At 39.7% G+C, this 15,469-nt stretch overlaps 1 protein-coding gene across 1 annotated transcript in view; it reads right to left on the reverse strand.

Moving 5' to 3' along the window:
* CPNE4 (copine 4) overlaps positions 1-15,469 on the reverse strand; it is a 225,848-nt gene that overhangs the window by 12,107 nt on the left and 198,272 nt on the right. The window contains exons 13-14 of the mRNA XM_058831839.1: positions 10,751-10,805; positions 1,690-1,741 (exon numbers count right to left, since the gene is read on the reverse strand). Coding sequence (XP_058687822.1) covers positions 1,690-1,741; positions 10,751-10,805 — 107 coding nt within the window. The remainder of the gene's footprint in view (positions 1-1,689; positions 1,742-10,750; positions 10,806-15,469) is intronic.

Consider the following 15,469-nt stretch of genomic DNA (forward strand, 5'->3'; position numbering starts at 1 on the left):
AGCCAAGCCTCACACAGCAGCTCCTTCCTATTTTTTTTACCCCCTTTTATTTCCACTGTTACATTTAGTTTTGCATACAGAATGTGGTTTGGATAGTAAATACCTTGCTTACAGGTTTGTCTGTCCAAACTCTGCTGCTGGCACCACCTAGATGTGGCAGCCTTTTCAATCAATAAAAATCATTATATAGCAATGCCAGTGTGATAAAAGCATTAGCCTTGAACTCAAAAGAACCAGCAAAATAGGGGGATAAAAATAAGTGTTCTTTGCATGGAGTGCTGGAACTTTTCTCTGTAGTTTGTAGAGGGTCACAAATACCGTGTGGTTATATTGGGAAACAAAGCTCTATTTGAGCACTACATGCATAAATATGTTATCACCTAATGCTGACCACTGTTAACTGTTTTAATGACACATTATGAAATATGATGGTCCAGATGGAATTCTGAGGTCTCTTTTGCTTCCCCACCCCATCCCCACACTGAAGTCTCAACATCAAACTGGCTTACAAGCTTATAGGCACTTCTAGATGCATACATATAACTTCTGCTTCTTTGGACTCCTTAATGTAAAAAGCTGTGTGAGCACATCAAGCAGCTGTAGGACTTATGCCCAATTGCATTTCAAGCATATGACCTGCAAAGGCTGGGGGAGTCCAACAATTCAAGTGCAACAACAAAGCAGGAATACCCACTGAACCAAAACCAGGTCTTGCATTTAAGACACATGAATTCTGAATTCTTTTAATGTCTCTTTCCCTTGAATTGCTTGTCCTCTCTTCCTCACTTCATTTCTTAGCATCTTAATTTTCATCCTGAACATGTTTGCTGCCCATGCCCAAAAGAAAGCCACTAATAAGCCTGAGAAGGGCTAAAAGGAGCAGCTAGAAAATTTGAACAGGAAGAGCATTTTGAAATATCCAGTTCAGTACTTGGATGGAAGCAGAAAGATGAGGGAGAGTAACAACCTGTGGATTTTAGACAATGATCACCCAAACAAGACTCTTAACTGTTACTCTGTTTAGAGGTTGCTTTCCTGCCTTTTACAAAATGTGTGAATTGGGGCAGGAGATTTTACAAAGACAGCATCAGTCACTGCAGATCTCACTTACAAATACAAGACATACAGCAACATCTACATAAATCTGGCCTCTGATTACAAAGGATTAATGATTATTAACATCAATGATTGTTAACAAAGAACATAGCAACATCTTACACTGTAGCCTCCTGCTGCATTTGCTCTCAGGAAAGTAGGATTCTCTCTACCACAGCAGTCATCAGCTGCTTTCCTGCCCTTGACTTCCAGCAGGCTATAGGTCTGGTCAAAGAACTGGCTCTACACTGAGGGAATTTTTGATCACAGAGGTTCACAGCCTGCTTTTTCATATCCTGCCCTTCTTAGCTGCACAACCTATGATGTTGAGGTAGCTGAAGATTTTCAATTAGTTCAGTTCTCAGAAATGCTAGTGATTATAGGAAGTCTAAGTGCTGAATGTCCACCTACTTTTCAGGAAATTAATATATGGCACTTTCCAAGATTTCTAAAGTTAAGCTCAATGGTTTGGCAGGTCCCAAAATCCTAGCTGCTTTCTTTAATAAAACCACTTTGAATAATACTCAGGTGATACAATAAAAAATGCACATTTTGCACACAGCAAAACTATGTCTGTCCTACTGTGAGCGTTACCTGCACATTCTGGGTTGTCTTCATTGAAATTGATTGCAAAGTCATGAGAGACCTGCAGTTAAATGGAAAGAAAAGAAGACTGTTGTCAGAAAAATTATTCCAAGAAGACTTGTGGTTAAAATATCCTTGACATTTTTTCTGTGGTAAGCCTGAGACCATTCAAGCTTTCAGCCATTAAGTGTGAAATACAGTCCCAGCTGGAGCTCCCCAAAGAACCAAAGTAGGAAACCTGGAATCAAACTTGTCAATAACAACAAAACAAAACAAACAAAACAAAATAAGGCACAAAGAAAACCCACCCAAATACACAAAAAAAGTCATATAAACATGGTGTCAGGATTGGGCTACCAGTGCTGGGTACAGAAGAGGAGTCTATTGCTGAGGCGATTTAGGTGCCAGTTCTCCCTACCTCAGCATCTCAGACTGCAGGAATGAGAAGACAGGTTGTGATACAGCACTGACAGCAGAAACTCAGCTCACTTCTGCATCCTGACCTCACTGTGTGAACAGTTCCTCATCTAAGGCCAAGGAGTATGGGGAAATCTCCAGAGAAATCAAGGATCTGTTGTGGAATAGTAGTGTAAGAAGTGTAAGGAGTCCAAGTTGATTAAAGAGTTAGATTAGTCTGGGGGGTAATAAAATTCCTGAAGACGCTTGGTTTTCCTCGCATGTCATGAATATTCCAATCTCTCTCTCTCTCAATCTATCATTAAATCCCACAGAGTTGTTTTTTTTAAAAGAAATCACTGTGAGTACAACAAAGTTGCTGATTTTCCAACAAAACAAAGTATTTTGTCTTTAGTGCCCTGGGAAAATAAACCAAGACTTTTGTAAGCTTAAATAATGTTAGGCACTGTAAGTCTCCAATTCCAAAATTCCTCCTTAAGTTTTATTCTTGCCTGCACTTTTCTTTTTCATATTCCTTTTTATTTCTTTCTTAGATCACTGAAAAGTCTCAATTTCTTTTAATCTCTTTGGCTCTGAAGCCCAGCCTCTCAATTCTGTTTGTCTTAATTTTTCTTGAATGAAAAAACTCAGATTTTGTCTTGCAATGCATAAGGTCTGTATATATATATGTGTGTGTATATATATATATATATGTATATATATATATATATATATATATGTGTGTATATATTTGACTTGCAAAAAGTGGCTGAGAATTTAGCAGGTAATTTGCATAACTTAAAGTTGAATTTAGGTGTATCATCCCAGATTTAAGAAGGCATTTATATAACTGCAATTATACACATTTAAAGTTTTATTGGTCTCTGTAGGATCTTCAAAAGTTCCAAGAGTCCTAGAGATATGGAAAGCAACCTCCTGCACAATGGAACCAGGATTCTTTGCAGGAAGAGACTTGTTTGTTGGATGTTTCTGCTTCATTTTCTGGTTCAGATATCTTGACAGCAGAGTACGGAAACTGGTCTATGACTAAGGGACACGTATATCAAATATGTGACTGCAGAGAAGCTTCTGTGAAAGACAAGTGGTCTAAGTTGGCTAATTACTGCCAAAGAGAGTTCTTCATAGAGAAAATTAATTTCCCCATCATGTGCTAGTCTTGCTTACCACAGTGATGCCTGCCAATATTGCGAGGTTAAATAAAGCAGTACTTCTACCACGATGGGAAAGGACTGAAGCAAAACCTCACTGAGAGTTCTGCAGCTGCCTCAGCCCAGCCAGGCATTCAGCATGTCGACACCAAGCACCAGTCTTAGAGAGGGTTTTGCTTGGTCCATTCAGTCTATCCTACTTGGCCACGGAAGATAATGCAGGAAGTCACTATTTATGTTCCTCACCAAGCAGCACAGAAGATCAGCCTGCCAGATACACTTCAGAGGTGCTCCAGAGCCCTTCTGCCTGGTTGCTCTGGATGTCTCTCAGTGCACTTTGCCCAGCTGGTATCTGCCAGCCTCATGATCAGCTGCAGGCCAAAGGTAATTGCATCTGTCAAGAACTGTTATGGGAGTTTTCACTCAATGATATTTTTTGTTGTTCACTAGCCTTTTTCTTTCCTTTAGGGTTTCTGTATTTTGCATTAACTGTATTATCAAGGCAAGAAGGATGGCAATGCTTGTTTATGTATTGCAGACTGATTCTTCCACCTCTGTGCCTCTTCAGTGATTTTATTTCTTTATTCCAAATGCATTTGATATTATACCTAAAGGAAAATCCAAATCTTTTCAAAAGCTATAAATACAGTTTTTTAATCTCACATGCAAGCATGGTTTGGATGCTTTTGTTGCCATACCTCTTCCAGAATCACATAATGCAAACAATTTATCTGGTTCAGAGCTATGGCACCCATGCTATTATTTACAAAAAACGCAGACAACAGTTCAGGCCAATAATGAAAGCCCAAGTCAGTGTGCACAAAAATCCAAAAAATAAGACTGTCTGAGCATCGGCTGCTATCCTAAAGCAAATGGCCCTCATACATTGTCATCCTGATTCACAAAGAGCAGTGTTAAAATGTACCCTGAAGGCAGCACAGGAAACACAATGAATGTGCAGAAGCACTGGATTGTTTCCTATGCTTTCTGAGCAATATATCACAATTTAAACAAGATTTAAGTATAATGTGAAGGAGAGAAGTTCTTTGAGCAGCTCAGTAATGGTTCACAAACAGGAAACCCAAGGCAAGCATATATTTTTTAAGCAGAGCTTCTCCAAATGCTCAAAACTCATCCCCTACTCTATTAAGCAAAGCCAACTGTGCTTCAACCTGCCCCTTTGCTGACTTCCCTGTGGTGGCCAGAACTCAAGAGTGTCCAAACCAGCAGAGACTTCAGACTTAGACCACAAACTAAAGGCCTTACTAAAGCTGGGCTGATATCTGATAGGACTCCATGTAAAGCTCATCCATGTCAAAAGGTGGTTTGGATCAAACATTCAGTGGTTTTGCTAAACAGTGCAAGATGATGAGTCTACCTCCTTTTTTATTTTTTTTTTCTTTTTCTAATTAAGCATGCAAGGGCTTTATGACTGGAGGACAAACCATGCTGATGACAGAGAACCAAAAGCTGATATACTCAATGGCATCTTCCTGATATTGTATGACACAGCCCTTGAATGACACTCCCAGAACTGATAAACTAATGACAAAAAGGAGGCAAAATTTGAACACCTAAGATGCTGAAGACTGAGAAATCCTCAGGGGAAACAAGAAGACACTTGGCTCTTCAGAAGCAGGCATATTTATATAATTTACTAAGGTGGTTTGTGCTGTGGATCAATCTAACAGTCAGGAAATCCTGGAATGTGTCAAGTCACACAAATACAGAACCACTGCTTTACAACAGTACCTGGCATCGAGAACTTGGCCAAGAACTGCAGACCACAGTCTGTGGTGGAAGTCAGTCTCACATTAAGGAATGTCCTCCTCACAACACCCTGAGTGTGTCACAGACCCTAGACTAAATTTCAAACATATTTCATTCCTCCTCTCTTAACACTGATCCATGAAATCAATCCATAAAAGGGAAGGAGAGAGAAATGCTAGCATGCTGAGGTGATTACATGGGATCAGCCTGGTGTTACTTGGGCTGCTGCACAGAACTGCACTCAAAGCCTGCAGCTAAAGACATTCAAGAACACTTGCATTCATTTGCACTTGGCTCTGTATTAATCTTTTCCCTCTGCAGGGCTCCAGGTACATTCTTTATCAGACACCATCATGGATATGGGATTGTTAAACCACAGCTGTCCAGGAACTTCCTACACCAGGAATGTACTATTTCACAGGTAATTCCTTTGAGGTTTTTAACAAGCAAATTAACTAGCTCTACCATCCATTATGATACAGATTACAGTGAGAGCACTTCTGAGGACATGACAATTAAATAAACAGTTCATAATATTTTTTGCTAAGACACGTTGTAGAAATGTTGTTTTTTACCACTGTACAATGCCTTCACTATCTGTACATATACAGTGACAAACATCTGCAGTTTTCCATCAATGTGATGGCACCCATGAGACTCTTGGAAAAACCATAAAGATACTTCCACATGTTTATAGCCACTTTTGTAGAAAAATCACATTGATTTTTTCCCTCATATTGGGATGCCATGAAATTCATCCTCATAGCATGGCCCTTGCTAAAAATGTTTCTAAGGCTGAAAGGAAACGGAGAATTTTCTAGCTGAGATTTTTTGAGATTTCTTAAAAAAATATTTTATGAATTCAGACAGAAACCTCAAATCACAAACAAAAATCCTACCTAGGAATCTGAAAAATAATAAATCCCCCAATGTTGATAAAGCAAATTGCTGGAAAGCTTTTGAACTGTGCAAAATAATATTTTTTTTTAGTTTCATTGATACTTGTAATTCTAGTTTGGCCTACACTATTTTTAAAACCCTTTAACTGAAATTCCATTTTTTTAAAATAAAAAGCTATGTTTTTTATTTCTTTTCAAATGCTGAATATGGATGCCTGAATTCTGAAAATTAGTAATCCTTTTTTCCCCCTCTCTAGATTGCTGAATTCATTGAAAATAACCTCCATGTCCCAGATAGCTCCAGCTTTCCTCTATGGTGATGGTACTAGGACTATTTGACAAACATTCTGACAAATTCAGATGTTTAAGAATGCTTTCTTAATAGTTTAAATAGAGATTGTCAAAAGTCCATGAACAATAGATGCATACAAGTGTAAATGCCAAAATGCACTATGTTGGACACTTATCCGTGAATAAACTGAACGCTATTAAGCCACTGCCAGTCAGAAAACGAAATATGAAATATTTATGAATATTTATATGATTTTTTATTTCATTATTTATATTATTTATGAATATTTATATGAAATATTAGCTTTGGCATATTTTGCAAAAGCTTAAGACACTAATGAATTTTAATGAATTTGGTCAAAGCTATTATTTTCCGGATGCTCATTAATCAAATAGTTTGGGAGCTGGACAGCTTGTGTTTCTCACTAAGATACATTGTACACATTTCTGCTCAGCAAAGCTGGGCCATGTATTTCCCTTTATACTTAATTTTTGTGCATGCTGCCCAAGTTTCCATGTTTAAATCCAACTTGCATGGATAAGGAGACTAATTCTGTTTTGTTCCTTGGTCTGTTACACATGCTTTTTTTGTCAGGTTTGCACATATTGTAGCCATCAATCTCCTGAAAAGTGCAGGAATCATAAAGACCCCAGCACTTCTCAAGTCCCTCACCTGTCCAACAAACCAGTGCAGGGTTGTAAAGATGCTGCACTGTGTCTGTAACTGCAGTGAACTTGCCTCCAGCACACATTCATGGCAAAAGCAGGGAATGAAGCTTTCACTAAAAGTACAGAAATAACCAAGACTCTCTTAAAACAAACGGCAAGTTGTTTAGTACCTATTCAGGTGTCAGCTTGCAATTCTCCTTCAGGAAACAGGCCTTCATTAATGGCAATCCACCCGTCATGGGGCTGACACGGTTTGAACTTGCTTTTCATTTTAAAAGTAAGTTCTGTGCTGCTGTGTGGTTTTTCAGCTCCTTTGAGTCCTGCCTGCTAAGAAGTCAGTGTGTGTGGTTTGCTTTCTTTCCTCCTCTTCACTGTGACCTTTCACAGCTGTGTCTGAGTCCATATTATCTACCACCTCTTCACTTTATATCAAACTTCTCAGATCCTTCCTTTCATTGCAAAAAAAACCAAACCCAAAACAACCGAAAAAACTCCCCAACATTCTGCAACTTTTTTATGACAGAAACTCACAAAGGAAATATTTCTCTCAGAGGTTTATTTAGATCAAGGAGCAGGGTGATGTGTTTGTCAGGTCTTGGTGGAAGAAGATCATATTGTCAACGATATTAGATGAAAGATCTCTAGACTGATGAGGAATGATATATATCGCATGTCTTGCTTCCTTCACTCCCACAGATTGCTTATGCCACTAAGAAACTGCTGGTTTTCTACTAACAGCTGAAGTGTGTCATTTGGAGCTGAAAGGAGGGAGAATAAAGTCAACACAAAATAACAGTGTGCTCTTGAAATGGAAATTCTGTGGAAAACATAAATAAAAACAAGTTTTAAAGAAGTACAACATCAAGAGATTTATGAAGAGCCTGCAGAGATAGACACTGACATAGTTGAGGAAGGAAGCTATGTTGTTTAGGTTGTATGGGGGCTCCATGGTTACTTAGGAACCCTTGGCAATGGGAGTAATTTCTTCCATGGCCCTAGCAATTTGTTGTCCACTGAAAGTAATAAAAGACCAGATGCTGGAGTGCAGAGACCAACATGCTATGAGCAGGTTAGATCACTTCATTAGGACTGGAGGCTTGAAAACAGACACCCTAAATTAATGAGAAGCTGATTTATCCACATGATGGGGTCAGAACTTAGAAGTTGTCATAATGATTCCACCTAAATTTCTCATAATGAGTCAACCTAAATTTGAAGATATAAATTGTTACAGTAGTGGCACTGCTCTCCTTTAATAAAAAAAAATGTATGGTATGTATGACTTGTAATACTTGTGACTGAAAACATGAAAATATAATTTGAAGAGCACAAGATCTGCACTGTTGCTGTGGTGTCTAGAGTGCTACCATATTTTTGCAGCAGGAAATAAGAGATTAAGGAAGAAGCTTGGGAGGACGTTTTTCTACAGTCTCTGTTACTTTTAGTTTTATCTTCTCTGTTTCCTCTGCATCTTTGCTATGTTCCACATCAAACATCAAACACATTGTTGGGTTTGAATTAACTTCATACCAGTGTAGACTAAATTACTGAAGGATTTTCAGGTTTATTGGTCTTGACTTAAGGCATCAAGATGAAGCTGACTCTTCACTCTTAAAGGATTTATCTTTCAATTTAAAAGTGCAGTCAAAGCCAAGCAGGGACTCAAAAGTATTGATATAGCTTATTTATGAAGCCAGATACCTTTATGGACTGTGTAAAGTATCACAGGGAGGGACTGAACAACAGCACAGATGACTGTTAACTCCTCATGCAGTTCCAGCTGGATGAGCCCGTGACAGACACCAAGCTGATTATTTGTCCCCATCTGCTGCACAGAAGAGTTAGTCCCCCTGCAACATGGTTCTTGTCTTTTCCAAAGTTTTATTATATTTGTGAACTGATGTCATGTCATTTTGTCTTTGTCATTTTCTGTCACAAGTTTCCATAGCAGAGATTAAAGATGTTCTGGCCTTTACCTGCATCTCCACTTACTTTGGGACTTGTTTGATTTAGTCACACATATGTAACCCACAAGGAAGCAGCCCCATCTTCTGAAGTTTACCCTTACTTTCCCAAACTTTTCAAAATCTGAAGGTCCTGAGTCACATTTATTTTCTTGCTTTGAGAAATTAGAAACAGACAGACTGTTCAGGAGAGCTCATACTACAGGATAAGACTCTTCATTCATGTATGGACTACTAAGTTCCATGTAAGTCTCAGAGTTTCTTAAGGGTATTTGTCAGGAAATTATCCAAATGCTAACTCTGCCAAAGTGGAAAATAGATTGGTGTTGGTGATTGCAGGAATACCTGGTTACACAGACCCCTGAAGTTACTTTCTGGCAAGACATCTGTTTTCCAGCTAGCACCTGAAATGTGCTCTCACAATCAGGTGAGAAGGATGATACTGGAGTATAACAAAACTGGGATGTTGCCAAAAGGTTAATGTGATCTGAAGCATCAGTGCTACCAGCTGATTATTTTGGCTGTGAAGAGCAGCTTTGTGCTGGGATCTTTATTATACTTCTGTCACCAGGAAACCACTGAAAATACTTCAGCTGACACAGTAACACCTTCCTTCAAGGTAGATAAGGATGGCTCTCTACAATTGGAAAAGTTGTAAGTTTTCTCCTATGCGCTGACGGTCACTTCACAGGTGATGGAACAAGCAGCCCCTGGCACACCACCTTAAATAGCAGTGATGGTTGTCAGCTGCTGCAGTTGGAAAAAACATACAACAGACACAGATGTTCTGAGCTCGTAATACCACATTAAAATATGTATCAAAGCTCTGGAAGCTGTCTCTGACTTTGGAAAGCATTAATGCTGGTTCCCTTGAGGAACAAAGCAAGGCAAAATGCCTTGCCAGGCACAGACAAGCTTAGAAAGCAATGTTGATAAAACATCCATTAACTTACCTTAGACATCTGTTTGCAAGACATGTATCAAATTTGCTGTACCTTACTACAGTTATCCTTCTGCAGCTATCAAACCTACAAGCTGTGAGGAACACACTGGTGGTGTTTTTTTTCACCTGCTGATTCATGCCTTACAATGCTGAATGCACACAATCCCTCTAAGAAATTCTTACCTGGCTAGTGTTCACTTCCCTACCTCAGCCACAGCCCAGAGACACAACCCAGAACAGGGCACACAGGGATACTGGATGAAGTCTGCATGATTAGATGGCTAATACTTCTCCTTTCCAGACAGCATCTGAGTTGCAGAGTCCCCACCTAGATTTTGGTCACTTATCTGTGCAGAACTACTTTTCTGCCCACACAACCTCTGTGAAACAAAGGATTTGAATTTCCACTTATTTCTTCTTGGGCCTTTCTCTGTTGGATGCTCCTTCTTTTACTTCACTCTTCACTCCACAACCCCACCAGATGGCATATTTATGCTCAGAATTGCAGCATCATTGCAGATCACTCATGTTTTTTTTCCTTTTTTTTTGGGAGTGGGGGGTGTGGGGTGTTTATAAATACCACTTCTCTCTAGTATGGCTATATGCTCTAGTGTTTCTCATCCTGGTATTGGCTGTGTCCACCTTGACACAGAAATTTGCCACAGAGCAAAATTCTTCCTGTCTTTATTTTCAGGATGATGTTTGACACGGGACATTCAAAACATCATTTCTCCTCTTAGAATCCAATAACAAAGCTTTGCCAATATCATAAAATATTTTGGGTGTCATCAAACAATTATTTTAAGTCTAGCCCTGCCTGATTTCTGGTTTCAGTGAGGTATCACTGGGTGAGAAAGCCAGAAGATGAAAACAAGCAGAGGAGCTGTTCCCATATGCCACTGCCCTGCCTTTCTCCATTTCTCCCATTATTTTGTGCCCCATAACTCAAGGAAATTAGTAGGCACCTACTTTGTATTCTGGGGGTATTCTTGCTCCAAATCCAAAGGCTGGGAACATTTTGTCACTGGAAAAGAATGAAAAAAATGTAAGAGTACTGATAGAGAAATATTGTTAAAATAAACTTTTATTCCTCTGTATGCATTCATGAAAAATGAAAAGCAGCACAACAGCACAGAAATGGCTTTTAAGTCAACTGATGGCAGACTGAAAGTGTACTGGATTGGAGAAGTAGGGTTGTGTGCTGAACATGTTTGGGGGGGTGTTATGGAAGATTTTTCAGGTGAGCTTCTAGTATTTTTGGGCAGTTAAAATCACTTGGAGAATACTGAGAAATCAGGATGACTTGTACTTCCCCCACAAATGCAGTAATAAGTCTGTATTACCCACTCCTTTGCATTACCTGTCTGAAGCAAGAGACTTTGTTGACTGAACAGCCTGTAACAATATTTATTTCATGTAAATATGGATGTGCTCCCCCAACTCAGAAAATGGGTCTAGTGAAGATATGACTCAGATTAAAAGTGTTTACAAATTTGGGTCCTTACAGTTGTCCAGCTGCTCAAAAGGGACTTTCTGGAATATCTGAAAGAGGCAATTTCATGCTCCCAAACCTGCAGGTTCTGTAAAGCTTTCCACCTGCATCTTTAGTAGCTCCTCTAATACATGGGATTATTTTAATTAGGCATAGATTAATTGCTAACCTGCCAAAATGCCTTGGCATGGTCAGTTTGCTTTCAGAGACTACAGTGAGGTTATTCTACCCCAGTTAGATCTGCAAGAGAAAAAATACCTGATTCAGAGAACCTGGAAACTTCAAAGCTGTTAATACCCTTTCAGAAATGCAATAATGTCTCACACAGCCCACATGCTGTCAAACTGCTTCTTCCCAGATGGCAAAGTGGAAAACAACAAGCTGCAAGAAGTGTCTTGTCCCTGAGTCAGCAAAGCACTTGATCATACACTTGAGGTTAATAATTCACTCAAACATATGCTTAATTCCAGACATATCCTGAAGTCTCACGGATGTCACTGAACTCTACTCCAGTCCTCTGATGAATCAGATGAGGTTTACCCTAGTCTACTTACAGGGTTTCACGGCTCGTGGAAAATTTGAGTTCCAAATACCATGATTGGAACTTTTAAAAATTCCCAGGAGAGGCCAGCAGTTTCAATATTTTTGGTGTATTTCAAGAGATGGCCACTCCAAGTATCAACTAAATAATTCACATCCCAGACATATTTCAGAAAGATAATAGCACCCATTGAAGCTGCTTGGCTCTTTTGTCTGGCATAGGCTATTAAAGGCACCATGATATTTCTGACACAACCTAAAGAAAAACTGAAGGGCTGAAAAGAAAGCAGAGCTGTGTCCACTCTACTGCATAAATCTTGGGAGCACAGTTCTGTGTACCATATGTTACATCATGTGACAATGGATCTTGGAAAGGAAGACTAGCATCATTTGCATGGTAATAAAATATTTTTTTCCCCCAAGAGATGTCAGAAATGAAGTAGCTTCTGACATTCGATGCTAACCACCTGCTGATAGCATCCTCTTTGATTAAACACTTCTGGAAGCGGGAAAGCCCTTACAAATGGATGCAGAGAATTCAGGCACACACTTTGAGGGCAAGAAATCATTAGGAAAGAATCCGAGAGGGGAAAAAAAAAAGTCTTGTTTTACATCAGTGATTAAGCATGGCTGGATTAGAAAATCAAACTCTGTGGAGCTGCAGTTAATTGATTTGGGGTAAGAACAAACAAAGACTAAAAAGGAATTTTACTTAGAATTTTACTTGGGTAGAACATAAGTGTCTAAGTTGAATGTTGGCAGCAATTATGCAACTGGGAGATGCCTGAACCCATCCAGTGCCTGAATTCTACTGCAGTGTTTCTGAAGTGTAAACAAGTGTAGGCACTCTTGTATCTACAGCTCCATCTTCTGCTCTGCAGAAATTCAGAGACAGCAGTAAGTCATACTTCCAGCAGCCTGGATTCTCCTTCTGGTGGCGAGACTCCCACATTCCCAGTCACACAGTGGCACAGCCCCCACTGTTATTCTGCACCCAGAATACCTTACCTCCACAGTCAGGACACTTGTCTTTATGTTTGAACCTCCCACATCTCCTTTTTGAGTAAATGCAACCATTACATTATGAAAGAGTAAAGCAGGATCATGTACCCCCTCGGAATGGGGCCCCATATGGCTGCTTTTTAGAGGGAAGTACATGAACTCTAGAGAGGAGGGGTGTCCTGGGGTCTTCTGAGCTTAGTACTTTCTGTTGCCTCAGCCAGAATAGCTCCATACTCTCATTAGGTAGCTCACCAGAATTCAGGCCCATACCTGTGATAATCTGATTCAAGCTGCCGGGACCAAGAAATTAACTCTCACATGCTATTGGAGCTTGATAATTAAGGTAAGAAGGGAATCTTTTTACACTCATGACACCCCTTGCATAACAAAGATCATCATGTTATCCCCTGACACACCTCAAAAATTGTAGCTGATAGCTTTCAGAATAAAAATAAAATTTAGATATATGGAATACTTTTCCTTCTATCACACAAAACAAAGTGCTTAGCTAATATAAAGGTCTCACTCTCCAGTAAGTGAGCAGTTTAATGGCTTAGTGGTGTTTTATAACATAACCCCCTCTAGTCTTCCCATCCACTCCTCACTTTATTTATGAGAAACAAATCCAACAGCTAAGCCTGCTGGCCTCATTCTGCTCATCCTGCTCTACTGAGACACAGCAGGGAAAAAGTGACCTAGAAGGGCAGACAAGAACTCTCTCACCACCAGGATAATCCTTTATGGTACAGGGGTGTGAGAGAGCTGCTCTAAAAGACCCAGGGCTATCATGGCAGCACGCAGAAGAAAGCAGAGCAGCTTCCCAGCTTCTGAAGCTGTGTCAAGGGTTTGGCCCTCCAGGGACTTAAATTACAGTCAGAAAATGAAAAGAAGGTTTTGTCCTGCCTCAGGGGTGAATCACATGCATCAGAGACTCCAGCCCTGTTTCCTAGCCTGGCATTTCAGTAGGAAAGGGATCTGCTCTAATGACTTTTCCTCCTTTGTAATTTAAACTCACTCAAAAGAAGAAAAGTGAGAACTAGTTTTCTTTTTCTTCGTAGTGCTTGCTCAGACATTTGGGTCTTGTTTATAGCAGGAAATAGGCCTGTGACACTGGCTGAAGCAATGGGTCATGGCCACAGACATGATCTGTGAGCACCTTCCCTGCTGCTCCGCTGGCTCCTGCCAACCAGCACCCCCAGAGTTCCCAGGGACATCACTGGGTCCAGCTGTGCCTGACACTGCTCCCAAATGCAGTTTGGGCATCACCAGTCTGTGCTGGGAGGAAGAAAACTGACACACGAGGACATGGGCAGTGTCATGTCCTCAGCCTCAGGCAACCTCAGGATCTTTGACTTGTTTTGTTTAAAGCTGGCCAGAGTGTCCTTGGTACACAAAAGGAAACTGCCTGCACTGTCCTGCTGGAGGCAGATTGATAAAGGGAGAGAAACATGCAACTGGATACACAAGCTGGTTCTACAGAAACTGAAACTTAGAGAATCAAGTAAGAAAAAGGGGACTGTGACTTGGCAGAATGTTTACAAAACTACTCTGTCATATCTACTTCACCTTTTACATTTTCTTTGCTTTCCATAGATTCCCTTGAAAATTTAAATGTGGCATAACTTTCAAAGAGCTGAAGTAGTTGACATGAAGATCAAAAAAAGCAAAAGCATCAGACCCTGAATTTTATACCTGGTTATTTAAGGACCATGAGTAGTCATGCAAGCATAGATGTTATATGGCTTCTGGTACTTTTTCAGTCAAACATGCATTACTGAAAGACTGAGCAGATCTATGTTATACCCTGAAAGAAGATTCAGGGAAAGGGTCCAGGTTCAGTGTTCATATTGATAAATGTAAATTAGTACACACCAAAATTAACTGTCAGGGCTCTAAGACTGCAGTTTTCTGAACAGAAATACAACCAGTCAGAAAAAGCTTTGTCAGTAACCTCAACTATAACATAACATATAGCAGAAAATAATATCTGAAAATATCCCATATTGTCCTTTTGGGACACTGCTCAGTTTTAAACACCCATCCTTCAAGCTATCAACTGGAAACAGAGTAAGAGCAATGACAAATCAAAACACTAAGAGGGGCAGAGAGAAGACAGGTTTCAGTGAACTGTACTGCACCTACAGGAAAAGAGATGTATAGAGGTAATACTACAGTTTTGTAAATTGGTAAAAAAGATACAGATAATGATCCCGTTTTCTATTTCACTAGGAAGCCTAGTGCTACTGGAAGGAAAGAAATATGCTTATTTTAAAGAGACAAAATAAAGAACATTTCAAAATCTTGTCTCATTAACCACTGGTGCCCTCTGACATGTAGTATCATTGAAACCAGGATATTACATTTATTCTGGAAAGGATTTGCTATTCCTATTAATGAGAGGGAGAAAACTCTTCCAATAGGTAAAATTAATTAGTCAGACATTAAAGACATTTTGCAACCTCCTCAGAAGCCTTAGGGACAGACAGTGCTTGAGATATTCAGCAGTGCAGCAATACCTGAATTCAGAAAGGTTGCCAGGACTATGCTCTCTGAAAATCAGTTGTGTTAAAAGATCAAAATTTGGAATCTGGGTTCTTAATTATATGGAGAAAAGAGGCCTAAGCCATTCTATATTAATTCTGAATTTATTAGTT

The sequence above is a fragment of the Poecile atricapillus genome, chromosome 2 (assembly GCF_030490865.1).
Source record: "Poecile atricapillus isolate bPoeAtr1 chromosome 2, bPoeAtr1.hap1, whole genome shotgun sequence".
Classification (NCBI taxonomy): domain Eukaryota; kingdom Metazoa; phylum Chordata; class Aves; order Passeriformes; family Paridae; genus Poecile; species Poecile atricapillus.